Source organism: Mastigoproctus giganteus, chromosome 13 (assembly GCF_048544385.1).
Source record: "Mastigoproctus giganteus isolate SK-2022 chromosome 13, ASM4854438v1, whole genome shotgun sequence".
Classification (NCBI taxonomy): domain Eukaryota; kingdom Metazoa; phylum Arthropoda; class Arachnida; order Uropygi; family Thelyphonidae; genus Mastigoproctus; species Mastigoproctus giganteus.
In genome coordinates, this window is record NC_143587.1 from 118,273,066 (window position 1) to 118,296,047 (window position 22,982).

Below are 22,982 nucleotides of genomic sequence, written 5' to 3' on the forward strand. Positions count from 1 at the left end.
AATTATGAATGCCATTTACAGATGTCAAATGAAGTTTACCATAACTGCAGCCAATGTTTCTTCAGCAGCTCCATCCACCACAGCTGTGATTCTGCCTTTTAATTCATCAACACTATGGTGATTATTCTTCCAGACACTGTCCTTCAGGAATTTCCAAAGGAAATAATCAGAGGGAGTGTGATTCGATGAATATGGTGACCAAGTCTGACAACATCTAGAATAACTGTTCAGGAATGCCCCTATCATTAAAACATTTTTTTTAAGAAAAATGAACTGCATTCATCAAATGAAAAATGTTTCTTCCATATTCACACCCATGCCCTGAGGAGCTGGAACAAAGTGGTTCTTTGAGGAGTTTCAGAAAGTATTTCACATTAACTGCATCATCCAGGAACACTGGACTACATAGTTAGAACACTTGACTACACAGTTGAGCACCACACTATGCATTTTTTAGGGGATGTAGTGATTTATCCATCACTGGAGACATTGTAACCTATTCCATGGTTAAGTTGGTAGCAGAATTTAAACAAGGGACAGCCTAAAAGATGTGGGGATTCTCACTGCCCCATACATGCATGTTTCCAAGTATTGATGAAATCAATTGCAAAAGGCAAGCCACTCTTCTCTGTCAACTTGGTAAGGGTGCATCTGCATTTTGATAAAAATGTCTTGTTGAACAATTGTTTCACAGATTATTTGTATGTAAATAATCACTTCCTTTACCCATGCAACATTTTTCGGTGTCTTCAGAGACCTCTTTCTACAAACAATATTTCTTATTGTATATCACAGAACCAGACACGGAAGTAAGTTTGGGTTGGTATTTTAGGAGAAAAATTGTGAATTATGCTTTGAACCCTGTCCTGTCACACTCCGAGTTTTTGCTTTGCAAGTTTTTTTTTTTTCGAGTATCAAAAATATGAACATTAATATTTCTTTAAACAAACAATATTTCTTATTGTATATCAGAGAAGTAGGTTTGGGTTGGTATTTTAGGAGAAAAACTGAATTATATTTTGAACCCTGGTTTGTTCCCCCAAACACACATTTTTGCTTTACGGAAATCAAAAATATAAACATTAATTGCAATAAATAACAAACATTCATAAATACGGCTATGCAATAGAGTACTACTGTGCACTGTATTGTATACAATACACTACTACAGCAGAGATCATACAAAATGAAACAGAAGCAGTCATTAATATTGCTAAATGCAGTTTTGAGGTTTCTACAACTGACACTGATTTGCCTCAAGCACACAATGGAAAGCTCACAAATGAAGACCTCCTTGAAATGGCAAAATGTGAAGACGCTGAGGAAAAAGATTTAATAGCTGAAATTTCTGTTCATTCCTTCACTCTCAAGGGGCTTGACGAAGCTTTTCAACACAGAAAAAGCAATTGAAATTCTTGAGTCACAAGATTCAAATTTCAAGCGCACTAGAAAATTTGCTACAAATTTAAAAAATGCTTATGCATGCTATCGTGAAATTTATATAGAAAAGAGAAGACTGTCTTGGAAGCAAACAACCCTTGAAGAATTTCTGAAGATGACTCCTTGTGCTTCCAACAAACCAACAATGAGTGTGCATTTAGTGATGATGATGAAGAATTAGCATTCTTTAATATTTGTATGATATAAATAATTTCTTTATTATTATAATTCGCTTGATTTTAAAGGCTATGTTTTCATTTCTTTGGATAAATAAATAAATCATTGTTTAAGCATAAACTACTGCTCTGCTGACTTTTATTTAACATTACGTCTATGGGAAATAAATTCCCATTTTACGAGTTTTTACTTTATGAGCGTGCTCTAGGAACGAATTAACTCAAAGTCAGGAACTACCTGTATGTATTTGTGTGTGTGTGTGTGTGTGTGTGTGTATATATATATATATATATATATATATATTATTCATTCAAGGATCCACTGAACACATGCTGCCATTTAGTTCACATTTTCTCCCCATATTTCACAATTTTTCAACCTGCCTAATAACTATTTCCATTAACTATGGCATTAAAAAATTTTAGACATCTTCCTTCTGGTATATGAAAAAACCATGCCCAATCAAAACTCGGAAAAGTAAAATGGGAAAGCAGGATTAAAAAAAAAAAAAGAAAAAAAAGTTTTTTCTTCATAAAAACCTTCTACAAAATACTGTATGTGCATATATATATATTTATTATTATATGTATAAATACTTAGTTTTTCTGTAAATTAACAAAGGTATTAAATTTTTAAAGTATGAACACTATTAACTCTGTGAAACTTTCTTGTTAAAATATAATTATGTACAAATACATTTTACTCCTTCATGCCGTAAGAGCCATTCTTTGACTGTATTTTGAGTGCCATCAGCAATTAGTGACAGTGTTCTACCACTTTTTACCACTCGATGACATGGAACTACAAGCTGAATTGGATTATTTTTCATAGCAGAACCAACAGTTTGGGCACTACCAGAACTACCTATTAACCTAGCTAACTGTCCACATGTGATAGTACTACCTGAAGGAACTTTTTCTATTAGTGTCTGCCAAACCTTTTCACGATAAGATCCTAAAAGAGAGAGAGGGAGAGCATTATTTATCAAGAAATTAACTTTTAATAACGTTTCATTAAGCATTAAGAAAAAGCGAACTAAGCATATTTTTATAGAATTAAATAACTCAAAATCAAGAGATCTCAATTCCAGTTTAAGCAATTTTAATTACTGAGTACGAAAGGAAATGGGACAAAAAAAAAAAAAAAACAACCAACAACAACATCATGGATTCTATTTGTCCAATAGAAATAGACAAAATTTTAAATCAGAGAATAGTATCAATTACTTGTTACTTCTGAATACAATGTAATGTGGTTAATGCATTTGCTACCCCTAAAATATGAGAGAACTCATTCAGTGTGGCATAATGTTTGAAATGTTAATTTCTTTCCCCCACCCGTCCCCCACAACATTACAGCATCCCCGGCATTCCAAAAATTTGTACATAATGGTCGATAATTAAAAGTATGGCATTCATTGCTAAAAGCAAACACTTTTGTGCTGAGCTGTAAAATCAGAACAAATCTTAATTTTATAAAAAGTTTATTCATGTACATAAACTTAATATCAACATAAGCAAAAAACAAATAAAATTATCTGTGAAGTCTATAAACAAACACCAAGCATTACTTCAATGCACTTGGTGTGCCAGTACTGAGTAGTTGTTAATTTCATGTGCTTTTATGTTTATGGCACTCACTAGTTGACCGCTTATGAATGACCACTTGTATGTATCATGGCACAGCACTTGGGTGCATTTTGAATGCAGATATGCACTGAGGCACATTAGTCCTAGTGCTGTTTTGCAAGTTTGCTCCCTCAATGCATATAAGCATTGACACACACACACACACACACACACACACACACACACACACACACACACACACACACACACACACACACACACAGAACCTTCCTGAAGCAATTTCCATGGTAAAGTTTGACTGTGGAACTCATGCTGTCAGTTATGAGTGATAGAATGAGTTCTATGTGAGCTATGAATTATTCTGATGAGCAGTGGCTTAGAAGATAGTTTGCAGATCTTAGTCACAGCAACATGTTTAGCGCTAAGGAGGGGAGATTTGATTGAGGTGTATAATGGCCTGGGGGGGTGGAGTTTAGTAAAATGAATGATTATATTATTGTGGTGAGCAAGAGAAGAATCAGCAGGGACAACTATAATATGCTTTTAATCCCACAATTGTAAACAAATATGCATTTTTCAGCTGTACCCACATAGAAGGCATATTCTCCCTTGCTCTCTCTGTTATTCTGAAGTAATGTCAAACTGGTCCCTAGTTCATACGTGCTCTCTGACCAGCTTACATATATAGTTATAATTGGGGGGGGGGGAAGATTCTATACTGCAACATAGTGTGGCAATTGGAAAACGAGACGTCATGAGATGATTTTTTCATGTTTCCAATAGAAGGAAACATGAAAAAGAAAAAAAAAAAAAAAAGTGAGATTGTTCTCTAGCAGTACAGTCAAATCAGCAGAACCTGCCACCATTTCAGAATGTAGCGAGCTGAACTGCACGTTTCTCCTGTGTCTGCGTGGAAGAGGGACAATGGAACAAAATGTAAACATCAAGTTTTGTGTTCGATTGGGCAAAAGTGCCATGGAAACATTTTAAATGATGAAGCAAGATTATGGAAAGAATGTTTTGCCCATGGAAAAGAATCACTGGAAGACGGTTAACATCCAGGCCCAGCAAAAAAAAAAAAAAAAAAATTTGAATGCCAGAATTGATTGAAAAAGTGCGGGAAATCATTAATGACTGATGTGCAATACTCTGAATGACTTCCGAAGATCTCTGCATTAACATGAAAATAATTTGACAAATAATAACCTGGTATCTGAAGAAAATGAAGGTCTGTGTGCAGTTTGTTCCACCTTCATTAATAGCCAGCAATGACAGGTGCAAGTCGAACGCTGCAGAGAACTAATTGAGGCAAATTGCTGCCAACCATTAGAGACCATTTCAACATGCCAAGTAACTGCATCTTTCAGGATGACTCTGCTCCTTGTCATCGGGCGAAAAGTGTTAGTAGGCACTTCTGTAGTTACATTAGCTTCATTTCTGCATTAGAGGTTCGACAGTAATGTGTTTACATTTGTTACAGGTGAAAAAAATTGTTGGAAGAATGGTCCATTACAATTATTAGCTGGCCAGGAAACAGCCCGGATCTGAATCCTATAGAGAACTGTTGGCATCGTGTGGAATCTGCAGTTGCCAGAAAGAAACCAAAGACCCTTGTGAACTTCAGGAATCCATAACTCGTGTCTGGAACCATGAACTATCAGTTGATTATCTTCAGAAATTGATCTTGTTAATGCCTTGATGGTGTGCTGCTGTCATCAGGGCCAGAGGTGGTTCAGCTAAATATTAGTTTGCACCTGGTGAACTTTTCATTTTGTTTTCAATTTAAAATGATAAACTGAAGCAAATTGAGGGCTTCTGCTAACATTTCGGCCATAATTGTTGCGTTTACCAAAATTGTTGTATAAAGGATGTAAATGCTGATTTTGGAATATTCTGAGAGCACCTGTCAAATATTACTTAGCTTTGCCTTAACTATTAATAAATATCTTTTGTTTATATATCTATTTGTGATGCTAGTCATTAATGTAACACAACATTGCAAAAAAGGGTTAGAAATGTGAAATTCCTATGTGATGCACTTTCTTTGAACACCGGTGTATTTAGAAATAAATACTTTTGTTATCCCTAATAACTGTATTAACTTCAGAAATATTTTTTAATTGTGGCTTGCCTCTCCACTATGCTTTCAGTATATGAATAAACACATTTTATGTTTGGCAGTCAGCAAAATTTTTTTTTGCTGCGAGTCCATAAGGTTTTAGCATTAGTAAAAATCTGCTGGCTGCCAACACAGAATGCACTCATTAGTACATTGAATATATTGGGGAGCAACAAGATGTTATAATTAGATTAGGAGAACCCACTTTGCCATACATCGGTGCCTCTTGGAGAATAAGATTTGTGACCCAAGGAGTGCTAAAAATATATACACACAAATATTAATAATGCCTAGTTTTTAGATAATTCTGCTTTTTGGGCAGCCAGATTTTGGATGCAATATCTGTATATAATTGCAATAACATGATAGGCAATCACATATAATGCAGAGCACATGCGACTGCCTGCCCAGTTAGTTTTAATTTTATTTTTTTATTTTCATCAATTAGAAATTCTGTGTCTGTAAAGAAATGTTTTCGTTGGAAAAATATTTTCTCATGAGATTTACTTCACAAGACCCAATTATAAAAATGGTCACTTCTGCCCTTGAGATACATGCTGTATCTCCTAACACTTTTTCTGTTTGGCTTGTTTATATTTATTTCTCCAATTGACAGGAGTTTGTGAAGTTGCATGGCATAATATAAATAGTAAATGTTTGCTTAATTACTGAATTACTTACTGAAGAATAATTTGAAAGGCTGATTTTTCTTTTTAATTTTTTTTTTATTAATGGTAGTATTTGAGACAAATGTTTACTATGCTATGAGAGTAGTTCTGAATGTTTTTTTTACATCGTACACCTGGTGAAATGTTGGATTAGGACTAATGGGTTTTTTTGGAAACCATGAGTGATAGAGTTTAGTCATTCACTTCTGTGACTCCAATTTTCCATTACATATTTTGTTCTCTCCATTTCATATTATGTTTAGTTTAGCTCCAGATTCAGTAAGAATAATATCGGCCCAAAACTGTGCAATTTATTTTTCTCAGTTTTTTTTTTTTTTTTTACGGTAAAACGTCAACAAAAAGAAACAGCACTGAAATGAGCAGAAAACCAGGAAAATGTAATATAATCAAATTTATATTGAGAACTTCAGAGATTTCGCAGCAAAAAAAAAAAAAAAAAAAAAAACACCAAGCAAAATAAAAAATGAACATTATTATAAAAAATTACTTTAAATTTTTTTTCACATAAAATTTGCAGTAAAATACTTATCCAATTATACATATATATACATTCATATGTAAATGTGCAAAGTTATTATTATTATTATTTTTAATTAAATAAATTAGTTTTTTTTCATGCTATTTAAAGTATTTTTCTTTTACCTTAATACATTATAACAGAATTTATTTAATTTTACCTTACCTTCGATTATCCGGAAAACTTTGCTGTCTGGAAGAGGTCTGACATTAATTATTCTGGATAACTGACGCTCTACTGTATAAAGATTTTTAAATCTTGTTTGTTATACAAGTTCCTTTTCTTAGCAAATTTGAAATACTATGCTTTATTATATCTGCATTACTGTATTTTTCAATAGTGTTCCATAGTTTCCCTCCAAAATATGAGGGAAACATGTAAAGGGGTGTTCAATAAAGCAGCTTAATTCCTATTAGATAATTTCATGTAACTGCAGGGCAAAATCTTGCAGTTACACGAAAGTGGGTTGCCAGGCCACCTACTTGAAATATCCATATATTACGATGAACAATGGGAGGTATCTGCTGTTTCACAGCACTCAAAAAAATTAAGCTGTGTGAAATGGTACGCAGGCTTAAAGGAATATTGTCCCACAAAGGATGAGGCAATTGTCAATGTCTATGGCACTTAACATGTTAAAGATTTGCTTGAATAAGATGGATTAAAGGAGCAGATGTACTTACCACTTGTACCTCGAACAGAAATGCATATTGGTGGAACAGACATAGGAAGATTTTGGGGATTTTTGAAGTACATCTTGAGCCAATCCATACACTGAAGAGCAGGTTTATAGGTGTATCCATTGTCGTTCCATAACTGTGATACAAATTCAACTTCTACACTGAAATCAAAAAAATCAGATTGCAGAGTTAAATATGTAAACAAGCCCATTAGTAACACAAATAAAAAAAACAGGATTAAGTGAATATGGAAAAGACATTTTTGTAATGGAAAAATGGTAAAATTAAATATAGATTACAAAACACAAACAAAATTATGAAACAAGCACCAAACCATAAAAAAAAATAAAAAAATATACGAATATGCAGAGAATATACTGTTACGTAACAATCATATAATATAATTTTTAAAGTTTTCATAAAAATACAATAATCTTTTGTTTATCTGGCTTCCATGGAATTCTAGGGTAGCTGGATAATCAAAAAACGCAGATGAGAGTTATCATCATCAGCCATTTTCAATCCACTGCAGGATGAAGGCCTTTCCAGCAACTTTCCAGTTCCTTCTGTTTTGAGCACTGGCCATCCATTTACTACTCAAAAACTCATGAATTTCATCTATCCATCTCCGCCTTTGTCTTCCAGGTTTTCTTCTAGCTCCTCTTGGGTACCATTCTGTTATTTTCTTAGTCCATCTGTCATCATGTCTTCGAGCTATGTGTCCTGCCCAAGACCATTTTAGTTCTTTAGTTTTGATAAGAATGTCCTTTACTTGAGTTTGCTGCCTAATCCATGTGTTTCTCTTCTTATCTAACAGTCTGATTCCCAATATAATTCGTTCCATTCTTCGCTGTGTAGTTCTTAGCTTCTCTTCCATTCTTTTGGTGAGTGCCCAAGTTTCACTTCCATAAGTCATGGTGGGGAGTATACATTGATTCATTATTTTACGTTTCAGACAAACTGGGATATTGCTCTTCAGTATGTGACTATATTTCCTGAATGCTATCCATCCAAAATTTATTCTTCTCTTGACTTCCAGCCATTTATCATTATTACAGCTAATAACTTTTCACAGATAAGTATATGACTCCACCTTTTCAATTACTGCTCCTTCAATCATTATTTCTCTTTCCGTGGCATACTTGTTCATAATTACTTGTTCATACTTTTGTTTTAGCCATATTCATCTTTAGTCCAAAATCCTTACTAACTGTGCATAACTGATTAAGATTTTCCTCTAATTCTTTGGGATCGTGGTTTATGACCACAATGTCATCTGCAAATCGTAAATGGTTTAGGTACTCTCCGTTCACATTGACTCCTTTCTGCGACCAGTCTAATCTTCTGAAAGCTTCCTCCAGGGCAGCAGTAAACAGCTTCGGAGATATTGTGTCTCCTTGTCGAACTCCTTTCTCGATTTTAAATTTGCTACCGTCTTTGTCTAGTCTAATAAAGGATGTAGCACTCTCATATATTTTCTTCAAAATCATAATATATGGAGTATCTATACCTTGTCTTTCCAGTGCCCGAAACATTGCCTTATGCTGTATGGAGTCAAATGACTTTTCATAATCCACAAATGCCAGGCATAATGGTGTTTTATATTCATTTGATTTCTCCATTAGCTGTGATATTACGTGAAGGTGATCCATAGTTGAGAATCCTGTCCTAAAGCCAGCTTGCTCTTTCGGTTGATTCTCATCAAGTATTCTTTCTGATCTGTTAGTAATGACCCTTGTGAACAACTTGTAGATATGGGATAACAAGCTAATTGGTCTATAATTTCCAATTTCTGATTTATCTCCTTTCTTATGCAGCAAAACTATGATTGCATTATTCCACTGCTTAGGCATCACACCTTTTCTAATGCACTTTGTGAAGAGCCTTGCCAGTTTTTGTGTTATGTCTCTTCCTCCCAATTTTAACAACTCTACAGTAACTTCATCTTCCCCCGGGGCTTTCCGATTCTTCATTTTCTTCAATGCATGTTCTATCTCATCAGGAAGATACCTATGGTTAACTACAACAATCAAGGGAATTAATAACCAATGGTTCAAAATTCATTAATACAAAAACGATAAATACAGATTTTTTTCAATGAACCACGGTCCAAAAATTAAAGTTCTTCCACAGATAATTTTAGCACAAGCCATTCATATAAAACAGAGTCAAAGTTTGTTAAGCAATGTTTATGAAGTATAGACTATGTAAAACAATAAATATTGCAATAGGAAGAACTACATAGCACAGGCCTCGAAAAACCTATTCAAGGTCAAGGAACCACTGCCAAAAGTTAGTTGCTAGCACCGGGGGAGGGAGGGCCACACACACACACACACACACACACACACACACACACACACACACACACACTCTGGAAACCATTATATGGTAAACTTGAGTCACATGATAATATCCAGACCTGTACACAGTACTCAAGGCCACACCTTGATACTGTATACGGGTCTGGAAGCCTCATTTTAAGAAGGATGTTGTTGTTGTTATTTGGTTTTTAGAAGCATTAGCAACTAAGGCCATATTGCTCCAGGGATATGCAGTGGTCATTCCCTGACCTTTCAGCATCCTCCGTATTTGGTCACGGGCTCGAATCCTAGTCTAATCAAGAAGCACGTGCTACACACTGCTGCTCCTGCCCACCTGGTTACGGAGGCGCCATTTTAAGAAGGATGTAGAGCTGCTGGAACGAGTACAGAGAAGGGCAACAGGATTGGTGAAAGGAACAAAGGGTTGCTCTTACGAAGAAAGAGCTTAAGTTTTGCAAATTAGAGTGTCTGGAGACTAGGCACCTGCGAGGCGATCTAATTGAAGTGTATAAAGCCTTGAATGGTTTGAGCATGCTCAATGCTGATGGGATTCTTCCTCTTGCTCAGAATAATCATCTGAGATAGCATAAATTCAAACTGAGGAAAGTCAGTTGTAAGATAGATGTGCAGAAGTTTGCCTTTAGCCAGCAGGTGGTTGATTGCTAACAAACTTCCATCTGTTGTTATTGGTTTTTTTTGGTTTTTTTTTTTAAGGAGCATTAGCAACTAAGGCCATATTGCTCCGGGATATGCGGTGGTCATTCCCTGACCTTTCCGCATCCTCCGTATTTGTTGGTGACGGGCTCGAACCCCGGTTTAATCAAGAAGCGTGTGCTACGCACTGCTGCTCCTTCCCACCTGGCTACGGAGGCGCCCCATCTGTTGTTGTAGAAGTTGATAGCTTAAAGAGCTTCAAGGCAGAACTAGACAAACATCTGGAGCAAGTGGATGGGTGAAATGAGAAGGCTTTTTTTATTTTTTTTTGGCTGATGCTATGTAAGCTTGCTTTCTTGCACATGTGCCTTTACTAATGCTAATATTGGTGCTTACCTTGCTTTTTATCATCAAATTCATGTAATGCCAACTTCCTAAAGCAGCCAATATCAATTTCACATTGTAATACTGAAAAGCTTGTTGCTAATCGAATTCTGTGGCTTTAAAAATCAAAAGAAATTTAAGTCTTTAAATTTATTTATGTGATTAACTTTTATCTATATGCTAACTCATAATGGGTAAGATACCTTACCCATTATGAGTGTACTAAAAGCAACACAAATCCAAAATGCTCAAGAGATGATAAATTGTGCATATATTTAAAAAATACACCCTTTTATTGCTGTAAGTTTATTATTGGGAGAGCAAATTTTGCTGTCTTTGCAGCTCTGCATTGATCACATGATTCCTGCTCATTTGAACAGCCCAGTAGTTACTATAAAACTTGCATTTGCATCGTGCATGTGAACCAAGCTCCATAAGATAAATATGTATGTTCACAAGTGGACAATCTTCAAATATTTATTTAAACTGGTATTGCTAGTGGCAAATGATGCAAAAAAAGCAAGCTTATGCAGCATCAGCAAAAAAAAAAAAAAGAGAGAACTTCGTGAAATTTTTTTTCTCTTAAATTCACTTAAGAATTATCCAAATTACTTGAAGGATATCCATCCTTCGAGTAATTTGGATAATTCTTACTTAAATTTATTCGAACTATTCACTTTCACAACACCAGGTGGAAGTTTGTTCCAACACCCATTCACTCTGACTGAAACCAAACTTTCACACATCTATCCTGTATCCATCCTTTTTCAATTATGTCTACTCATTCAATTCATGTTGTATGAGAAAGGGTAAGGATGCCATCAGCATTTAGTTTATTCAATCCATCTGAAGCCCTTAAACACTCGAACGAGGTCTCTTCACAAGGCTTCAATTTGCAGAACTGAAGTCATTCATCGTAAGAGTACCAATCAAAAAAATAAATAAATAAATAAATAAAGTTCGCTGTACTGATGCTGAATAGAAGATTAATTACAAAATGCACTCCAAGTACGGTAAACCCTCAATTTAACGGACCCCAATGTAACGAATTCGGATTTAAAGGACCGGTCAAATAATACAGTAATGTACATATTAATCTCGACCATATTTTTTTTTTTTTAGGTTATACAGAACTTCAGTGTTATTATTAATTAAAAATTAATAATAATTACTTATTTCCATTATTGTTTTGATAATCAAGGAAACCACGAACCCTTAAAGACATTATGAATCAGTTTCCTGATATTTACACCAGCTCAAAGAATGCGTGGTTTACTTCAGAGATTTTTTCTGACCGGTTCTTCAACCACTTGGTCCCTGATTTGAGGTGCTTCTAGACAGATGTTCTGAAAATTTCCTCCAATAATGTAAAGGCAATGTTGCTTCTTGACAATGCCCCTGCTCATCCTAGTTCTGAGAAGTTAGTTTGTAAGGATGGCAGAATTAAAATGTCTTTTTTTTGCCTCCTAACACAACTTCAGTTTATCAGCCAATGGACCAGGGAATAACTGCAGCCTGCAAGAGGCTGTATAAGAAGAACTTTTTGGAAGAAGTAATGGTAAGTTTTGACATTTTTTTAGTTTCAGGATCATAGTGCTGGATCCCAGCTTTATCCACAGTGATTAGCTGTGAATAAAAATAAAACTCCTTTTGCTTTTCTTGGCACATTGACAACATTTCACGTGCACACTGTGCCCTTTCCTTCTTCTGGTAAGTCATCAGAAGTCCAGGACCCCATCTAGCAGATGGATGATGTTCTCCACATACCCTACACTAATTTGGAGCTTTGCAGACAGTTCTTTGATGCTAATATGGCAATCTTCCAGGATCAATGCCTTAATGCCAAAAGTTTACAACAGTGTTTTTTTCAACACTTTTGTTACGGCAGTTGCTAGGCATTCTGGGGTTTCATCACACACCGTAACCTAGGCAGTCTTCTCCACAAACAGCAACCATTTCTTTGTGGATTGTGTTGGGCGTTTTCCCTTGCAGAAAAAGGAATTAAATCACTGATCTCTATTCCACTTTATTCATTGTGACACTTCACTTCATTCAGCACTACAAAAAAAAAAAGTTATTTCTATCACAACTACTTCTGGTTAATACAAATCTTTTTTGAACCCCCCCCTGTACAGTTAAAGTATCTAAAAAGAGTGAAATATCTGTGCTAATAATTGAGAAGAAAAACACTTATTTAACCCTTTGCCAGACACACTGGTGGTGAATGTCAACCAAAACAACTTAAATTTGAAAATAAAAATATTTATTAAAGCGACAGCAATGTGCATTTTAGTATTCCTTCATTATAGGTTTTACTTTTAATCAGTATCATTAATTTTTTTTTTTTTTTTTTTTTCACAAAACACTATATAAAACATAGGTGATAAAAAAAAAAATAAATATAGAGTAGTCATACTTCACGAAGCCAATTCTTGCATATAGTTATCAAGTGCCCTAGAGCAAGAATTTAAAATTAGTGGTATCTGTAGTATAAAATAAAAGACAAGAGCTATCCCAAGCAAGCTAATGGAAACAGTCGCTGACATTAGTGGTTGTTTATTTCTTTAGTCATTGCAGTGCACGGATTTTTACATTTTTGTTTCTTTGAAGTTTTGCTCACTAACAGGATATGAAATACCCAAATGTAGGCATTAAAAACATTATATAAGAAATATATATGTTAAGCACATTGAGGAGCATTTTACTTTAAAAATGTTTTCAATATAAAAAATGGATCTTTCACAGTTGTGTTCATAATAGATTGAAAATAAAGGTGGCTTCAAAAAGTGAACAATTTTGAATTAATTCATGCCTTTATTACCAGCATAACAACAGTAAAGAAAGTCCACTATTGTGCCTGCTAATGTTATATTTTAATGTGCCCAGTAAAGGGTTAATTTTATTGGAATTACAATACTGGTAGAATACAAAACCTTTAGTACTATTTCCAATATAGTACTAAATTTTTAACTTTAAAGTCCAAGTTCAGAATATGTAACAATTATCTTAAAATCTAGAAACATTTTAAATAAGACACAAACACTATATTGCATGCAGATGTACTGTACTACTGTAGTAAATTTACCAGCTTACTGTGCCATACTACAGCCCATTTGTTATTTTGTTTTTAGGAACATTATCAACTAAGGCCATATTGCTCCGGGGATATGCAGTGGTCGTTCCCTGACCTTTCCGCATCCTCTGTATTTGGTGGTCACGGGCTCGAACCCTGGTCTAATCAAGAAGCATGTGCTACGCACTGCTGCTCCTGCCAACCTGGCTACGGAGGCGCCAACCATACTACAGTTTCATAAGAAAACAAATGCTTATCATCATGCAGAAAGATAGTGTCTTTAAACATTGCCTTTTCCTCAAAGTTTTTTTTCCCTCTCCCAAATGAAGTTGGATATTTTATGCACAAAGTATATCAATGTAGTCAGTAATATCTAGTTGTTCTAAAAATTCCAGTACTGCATCTGTCACACTCTCAGAGCCTGAATAAAAGTAATCTTTAATTTACTAAATCACTTAATTTGAAATCATTAATTTACTAAATCACTTAATTTGCTTCAAGAATTTCTTGGTGTGCAATTCTTCCTTTGATCACAATTATCTCTAGCTTTAAAACTCAGTCCTTTGTAGTTAATATCAAGCCAAATTTTCATAATTTGAAGAAAGTTTACAGTAGTGTTTTCATTAATTGTCTGTTCTGAACTGATACATATTGTTGGAAAATCTTCCCTTGTGAATGCTGAACTGTAGTTGCAAAAGTCCATGCCTCTGCAGCACAAAAAAATAAATAAATATAGAGTCTGTACATCTTTTACAGTACATGTCTTTAAAACTGCATCGCTTCCTCCTTTTCTATAATGAAACAAATAAAATATTTATGATATTGGTACTTTTAATTTTCAATCACTCCTTGGTCCACAGTTTGGATAAAAGTTAACCATGTTAACAGTTAATTGTTGACTAAGAAATCTAAAATGTTGTTCTACCTTCCTAAAGAAAACCAGTACTAGAACTCTTGAAAATTAGCACAGGAACAATGCCACCCCATACCTGCTAGGCAAACCTTAACTACCATTATCTCTGAAGTGATTTTTTACAGTTTTGATAGAGTGAATGCGAGACCCTGTCAATTTCATCACCTTTTGCATCTATTAGCTTGCTGAGTCACCTGTCAGATAACCTGCCACAAAGTTTCAAATTACATGCCTTTTTGTAGTTTCAGGTTACTTGATTTATTCTCCCACTATTTCAATATATATCTAAAACCTTCCTTAGTTGTCTTTAAGACATTGTTTTCACATAATGAAGACAAAAACAGAAAACCTGATATTCTCTCAAGATAGATGCTACTTTGTGTGAACAACATACATTTTGTCCCAGGGGCTCACATCTGGTGAGTATGGGCTTGGCACACCTAAGGTCCTGAGCTGGATATCATCATTCTTCCCTTTCTTGGTGTGTGTGTGCGTGCTTGCTTGCTTGCTTGCTTGCTTGCTCTCTCTTGCTCTCTCTCTCTCTCTCGGTAATAGGGAATTTTTTTTTTTTTTTTTTTTTTTGTTCCAAAAATTAAAAATACTCTGTTGTCACTTATCAGGTGATTTGCCTCTGTTTTTGCTACATTTTATATGCCACCGTGCTAGGTTAAGATTACATTTTAAATCAGGTGGGCAGGAGCAGCAATGCGTGGCACACACTTCTTGATTAGACCAGGATTTGAGCCCATGCCCACCAAATACAGAGGATGCAGAAAGGTCAGGGAATGACCACCGCATATCCTCGGAGCAATATGGCCTTAGTTGCTAATGCTAAAAACCAAATAACAAACAAACAAACAAACATTTTAAATAATTATTTTTTTTTCATGAAATGAACTAGTTGAAGACATGAAATTTATGGGGAAGGTGCAGAGTCCCCACACACATTTTGAATGCAGGTTTAATCTATTCTGGATTATTCTAGCTTTTGTTGACAAATTACCCAGCCAGACTGTCAACCCTGACAGGATTGTAATAGATGCACAGTTTCAGGTAGTGTTAGGTTTAGGTTAGAAATTATAAGTGACACAATTTTGAACATTTTAAAGGCAGTGATCAGGCTCTTTTATAAAATATCAATAGCGTCCAGTGTTTAGGCTGACTGGAAAATTCAAACTTCCATTGTTAAACATGGAATCTGACAAGTGTCACTTGTTTAGATTTCGTTTTTTTTTTTTTTTTTTTTTTTTTATTAGCAATTGAAATCAAATTCTCCTATGCCCTTTTGCTTACCAATATTCTCTAACTGATTATAAGTATTTTCTGTTTTCATTTTAATATGCTACGAATTACAAAACAGTAATTTTTTATATAGAATTTAACAGATCCCAGGTGAGCAAAAGCATTTATCTTTCTTCTAGGCAATTCCCATTCCCACATGGCATTTGTAAGATGTCAGCAACAGGTGTCTAATTTTGTCACAAAGCTTTTATTTTGTCAGCTAAATGCAAACAGGTGACAAAAATACAGATGTTCGTGCACCTTCCAGATGTCATGTGAATGTCTCGGTTTCAATCTAAGGGATTAGTGACCTTAAATTCTAAAAATATACAATAAAAACTTTTACTATTATTATTTATAGTAGTAGTTTCTTTTATTAATTTTTTGTTGATTTTTTTAACTGGGTTTAGTAAATCATAATTAATCATTTTAAATTCAGTAAAAGAGCTAAAATTAATTTTTTTTTATAATTAAAAAGAAAAGATCACACACACTACATGAATGTGATTGTTAAAATTGGATGTGCAAGTGACAGGTTAAGAAAAATCAAAAGGAGGGGAGGACTCAAATAGCATTAACATTAGTAGAGGCATATGATGCAAGAAGGCAAGCTTATTCAGCATCAGCCAAAAAAAAAAAAAAAACACACCACTCCCATTTCACCCCTCCGTTCGTTCGAAATACCTGTCCAGTTGAGCCTTAAATTTGTTTAGGCTATCAACTTCAACAAGTGATGGAAGTCGGTTCCACCAACCAACCACCCGCTGGCCAAAGGCAAATTGCCACACATCTATCCGACATCCGTCCTTCCTCAATTTGAATTTATGCCCTCTGAGGTGATTATTCTGAGCAAGATGAAGAATCCCATTGGCATTGAGCATGCTCAAACCATTCAAAACCTTATACACCTCTATCAGATCACCTCGCCGGTGCCTAGTCTCCAGACTCTGTAATTTGCAAAACTTAAGCCTTTCTTCGTAAGAGCAACCCTTTGTTCCATTCACTAATCTTGTTGCCCTTCTCTGTACCCGTTCCAGCAGCTCTACATCCTTCTTTAAATGAGGCCTCCAGACCTGTATACAGTACTCAAGATGTGGCCTAACCATTGCCTTATGCAAGGGAATAATCACCTCCTTATCCCTGCTAGAAAAATTCCTGTATATCATTGACAAGACACCATGAGCTACTCTTGCAGCTCGTCTGCACTGCTCAGAGAACTTCATATCTGCCTGCACAATTACCCCCAGGTCCTTTTCATTCTCCACCGCTGTCAGTGTAGTACCGCAGAGTTGATACGTTGCTCTGTGGTTACTGTTTCCCATATGTAGTACTTTACATTTGTCAATGTTAAACTTCATTTGCCACCTCTCAGCCCATCTGTTCAACCTTTCCAGATCCTGTTGCAGCAGCATAGCGTCAGTAGTGTCCTTAACAACCCTGCCAACCTTTGTATCATCTGCAAACTTGGACATTAAACTTGATATACCATCATCAATATCATTCATAAACACTGAAAACAACAACGGACCCAACACTGAACCCTGAGGAACTCCACTAATAACATTAGTCCACGTTGAGCACTGTCCATTGATTACCACTCTCTGTCTTCTGCCACTCAACCATCCCCTTATCCATAGCAGCAATTTGCCTCCAATGCCACACTGCTCCAATTTGTGCAGCAGTCTTCCATGTGCAACAGTATCAAAAGCCTTTCTAAGATCCAAATATATAATATCAAAGTTATTCCCTGCATCCAGTTCTTTTGTGACTACATCATAGTATCCAATCAAATTGGTCAGGCAAGACCTGCCCTTAACAAAACCATGCTGCATCTGAGCTATAACTGAATTCTTGTCTAGATGATCCTGCAGTGCTTCTTTAACCAGTGCCTCCATTAATTTACCTGGAACAGAAGTTAAACTAACAGGTCTATAATTACTTGTGTCAGCCTTTGATCCTCCTTTGTGAATTGGTGTTACATTTGCACAACTCCAGTCTATGGGTACCTCCCCTGAGTCCAAAGAAGCTCTCATAATTATGGCTAGGGGTTTGCTTACTTCCTTTGCTGCCTCCTTTAATATAACTGGATAGATCCCATCCACCCCAGGTGCCTTTTTTATGTTTATCCTCAACAATCTCTCCTCCACTTTCCTCTCAGTTATTACAAAATCATCTAGCTCACTGCCAATGTTTACTTTACCCACGTCATTCTCCTTCCTGAATAACTCCTCATGCGTGAATGTAGATGCAAAATACTCGTTTAAATTGTTAGCCACCTGAGCAGGATCCTCAACTGTTGAACCATCAATATCCAGTGGACCAATCTGATTCATCCCTTTCCTTCGAATTTAAATAGGTAAAGAACTCTTTTCTGTTTTTCTTTGCATCCTTTGCCAAGGATTTTTCGTAGTCTGCCTTTGCCTGCCTAATCTCCTTTGTGACTTGGTAACAATTCAACTTATATCTATCATAATCTTCCATGTCACCCATTAATTTGTATGTATTCCATGCATTTTTCTTTTCTGCCACATGTCTCATTAGTTCATCTGACAACCATTTAGGCCTAAACCTTGAACAATATTTCTTAGTTGGTATGTAAAGCCTGGTAGCTTCCAAGATTAGTTCCTTGAATGCTTCCCATTTTGAGTTTGCTGTTGGTAACATCATCAGTTGGTCCCACTGTATAGAATTTAAATACAGTCTCAGACCATCATAGTCGCCTTTACGAAAACAAAAACCCTTCCCTTTACCTCTGATGGTAGTTACCTCCTTGAGTAAATCCCACTTCAACACACTGTGATCACTGCCACCTAGTGGTTCATTTATCTGCAGATTCTTAATGCATGAAGAATCACTACTGATAATCAGATCAAGAGTACTGCTCCCTCTTGTTGCTGCACGAACATGCTGATGTAGAAAACAATCATCCAATAAATCCACAAAAGCCTTGCTAGATAATAACACCAATGTTGCTTACTACTCAGTGGAAATGGAAGATAGCAGGTAATGGGGCATGTTGATTTCTTACCTCCCCTTACCCATGACAGCAATCACCTGATCCACCTTCATGCAGCTTGAGATTTTAAGTTTGACATTCTTTATATGCTCTGCTAAAATGAGTACCAAAGGCATGCAGTTATGATTTTTCCTCATTAGGGAAAAACCAAAAACAATTCAAGAGGCAGGAAAAAATAAAATAATACATAGCACTACTGGTAGAAAGACATTAGTGAAAGTTGTACAAAAGACTGGGGAAAGAAGAAGCAGTTGATGGTACAAAGCAGCAGTAAAAGGAGGGCTTCTTGTGGACAGAAAGCAAAATATTCTGAAATAGGAGAAAAGCTTTATGAATGCAGTGAGGGTGGCGGAATGCACTGGCAGAATGCAAGATACAGGGATTGCCAGCAAGCCAAGTATGGTAGGGATGGTGGGGGAACCGTCAACATACGTGTTTAAAAGAAAAATAAATATTTCCCAGTGCCTTCTGGATGCCTATGAAGTACATTGCTATCAATTTGCATTAGCAGCAGCATTCTTACATTCTTTCCCAAATGGTTACAATGCTGATTAAACACCCATGTATTTTCAAATTTTCCTTGATACAAGAATATGCATCATAGGCGTGAAGAATATTACTTTATTATTGTAAGAACTGGTGATAATCAGAAACAACAATGCAGTGCAACACTGTGCATCACGACACATAGCAAAAAATTACTGTTATACATTTGTCTTAAAAAGAAAGACTACCAAAAGTTGAGGTAAAAGGTGTTACAATCTATGCACAAGAATCAGAGTGGACGAACAATGCTCTGATCCTAGACTGGATCAAATGCATATGGCAGAACTGCCCAGTAATGCTATCAATCATTGTAGCAAGCTAGCTTAGACAGTTTCCATAGGAATATAACAGAAGTGAAAATGCCCTATAAGCATAAATATAGATAAAGTTATCATCCCAGGAGGACTGCCATCGATGCTACAACCACTGGATGCTTTTTTAAATGAGAAATTTAAGTCTTGTTGAAAGAACAACATATGCAATGGATAGCTACCAGGGAGCATAAGTTATCACCAATGGGGGAAAATCAAGTGACTGGAGAGTGGACACTTCTGGGTTTCAATTAATGTGTGCATGCATTTTGCTAACTTTCATTGAAAATAACTTTATGAACTTAAGAATATCTGATAAGCTTGAAGGTACCAAGGACAACTACTTATCACACAGTAGTCCTAACTGCATGAGCTCAACTGATGAGGATAAAAACAGTGGAGAAGAGTAACTATACCAGTATATTTTTGTCTTGATATTGGAAAAAACTCTGATTTGAGAAAAGGATGCTTCATTAAATTCAATTTTTTTTTTCATTGCTTAAAATATGGGATGCATGACTTATTCAAGGGAACAGAGTATTCAAGAAAATATGACATTTTAAGCAAAAATAAACTGGCTTGCCATTCAGCACGAGTTTAAAGTGTGCAACAGAAAAAAAATTACTCCAGAGTGATTTTTAAAATTTTTAATAGTAAACATTACTATTTACGCAGACAAAACTCCAACTAGTGAGTGTACAAGTGCTTGAATCAGAAGTAGCAATCATTCTGACTAATTTAAAACAAATCAAGACTATACTGTAACTCGGAAACAACTTTCTCTAGAGAAAGAGTGGAACACACAGTACATATAATGTATTCTCTTGCGGTTACCATTTTCAACTGTAACAAAAACTCCATAACAGAAATTCAAACCCAGATATTTCTGCTATGAAATTATGTCTACAGGCTATTACTGCAAGCTAGAAGTTTTGATCATATTTTGTGACAAAAAGCTCCCTTTTGCCTATTTGTTGTGGATATGTATACTAAACCTGAAATAGGAAGGTAGATACTTATTCAAATAAACCAAATGAAAACTGAATTAAAAACTATATTCACCTCTGGATGCCTTAAACACAGATGGAGTTGTTGACAACACACTAACTGATCACTTTACTTCCTGTTTCAAAGGTGTCCTCATCACATACAAACATATTCAGGATGCAATGGAAAAGGTACAAAGCTATGGCTATCCTGACCTCCTTATTACCTTTGCCTGCAATAAAGCATTGAAGAAAATAGCTTATGTGTTGATGCCAAATCAAAATCTACAAGATAACAGATTGAAGAAAAATTGAATACACTGAAAAATCTCATCCATGAAGATCACATTCCTGAAATAATTCTGGTGCCACATATACACAACTGAGTGGCAAAAGCCTGACACATTCTCATGTTTTCTGTGGCCTCAAGATAAAAAACTGTGTACAATGGGTAGATGACTTCAGCCATAGTCAACTTCCAAACACAGATACTGATCTGTTCAGCACCCTGCACTTCTAAACTGAGAAAATGAATCTTTTGTTTAGCATCCTCGAAACGCAGTTCATGAGACCTGTAGAATCAATCCAAACTCTGCAAGGAGGAAAGATAAATTGACAAGAATCCAGAGTTTATAGTACTAAGGAAAAACAGGTGGGTTGTTTCATATACCCCCTCCTCATGGCTGTTTAGAGTACTCTTGCAAATCCACCAAATACTGTATATGAAAGGATGACATAGCCATGTTTGTCTTCACAAAGAATGGAAATATGCACAATACAGTTCATAACTATAAAACTATAAATTAGTTCATAATCATGAATTAGGATAATACATCAGAAGCACTGAGAATGTGTAGAGGATCCAGAACTTCCCAATTCATGCAATGTTCTGCAACAGTTCATCTGAGCTTCATAGATACCGATGACCTTTATATCACAGGTAAAGTGTGTATGAATTAAGATAACCTATATACAATTCTGATGACTGCGATTTGTGCAAAGATGAATACACACATTAACTATTAAGTAATTATTATAAGCAAAAAATAACACTGAATAAAATGAAAATATGGGTCTAAATAATAAATAAAAGTTCTGTTTTATAATAATACAGGCAACCCCTGACTTACAACCACACAATCATATGGTATCATACAATGACACTCAATATGCCAACCTTCAAACCTAAAACAGGAACCAGAAATGAATGTTAGACAGACTTGCTAGCCTGCAGCGGCATGCATTTTTTTTTTTTTTTTTTTTTTTTTTTTAAAAACAGACTCCAACCATGAAAGGTATATTGAAGGTTGAGAATATGAAAGAAGATAATTGTTCACATTACACTTAAATTTCTGTAGATTGCAAATTTCAGGAAATGTGTGCAGGGAGGTTGTTCCAGAAAACAGAAGTTGAAGGAATGATGAAGCAGAAAAGTTAGTTCAGTGAGTTTGAAGTTGGACAGTAAAGAAATGTTGACTGGTTATGGAATGTGCTTGGACTGTTTTGGAAGACAGAGATGGGGAATTACAGAAGCCAATTCAGAACAGTGCCCGTGAAAGTATCTTAGAAATGTCATGCTGTTGTTGTTGTTATTTGGTTTTTAGGAGCATTAGCAACTAAGGCCATATTGCTTCGGGGATATGCGATGGTCATTCCCTGACCTTTCCGCATCCTCCGTATTTGGTGGTCATGGGCTCGAATCCCGGTCTAATCAAGAAGTGTGTGCTATGCACTGCTGCTCCTGCCCACCTGGCTACAGATGCGCCAAAATGTCATGCAGAAGAAACAGAATGTCTCTGAGATAGAGTGGAGATCATTAATCAACCTAACTGCCCTCTTTGCAATGGAGTCTGAGAGAGCTTATGTGGACAATTCAATGGTAGTGTGGATTTGAGATTTGTATAGAGTGAGTAGCTATTTAGAAGAAAGGTAATGTGGAGAGCAATAGAGAAAACCCAGTTTTTTAGATACAGAGGAAACAATATTTGTGATATGCTTATGCCAAGAGAGATGAGAAATCAGGGTAATCTGTAATAGAGATAATGTGATCTTGTCTAGAAATCTGACTGTCATCAATGATATGCATAGAAGCAGAAGAATCCTTTTGCAAGATATATGACAAGACCGAGTTTAAGAAAGATTAAAATTAACCTATCTTTGCCCCATTGGAAAATTACCTAGAGAAGCATTTAAGGAATTGGCAGTGGATATTCAAGAAGTTGAAGCTGTTTGTGCAGGGCAAGGTTTCTCAAACGAGAAGGTGGAATGCAATGTGCTATCCTC

At 35.7% G+C, this 22,982-nt stretch overlaps 1 protein-coding gene across 1 annotated transcript in view; it reads right to left on the reverse strand.

The window, feature by feature from the left end:
- Nucleotides 1-2,280: 2,280 nt before the first annotated feature.
- The window catches only part of LOC150076392 (methylated-DNA--protein-cysteine methyltransferase-like), a 56,957-nt gene continuing 36,255 nt past the window's right edge, over nucleotides 2,281-22,982 (reverse strand). Inside the window, exons 3-4 of the mRNA XM_090387638.1 lie at nucleotides 7,215-7,372; nucleotides 2,281-2,571 (exon numbers count right to left, since the gene is read on the reverse strand). Of these exons, the coding sequence (XP_090243764.1) occupies nucleotides 2,300-2,571; nucleotides 7,215-7,372 (430 nt within the window). The 3' untranslated portion in view covers nucleotides 2,281-2,299. The remainder of the gene's footprint in view (nucleotides 2,572-7,214; nucleotides 7,373-22,982) is intronic.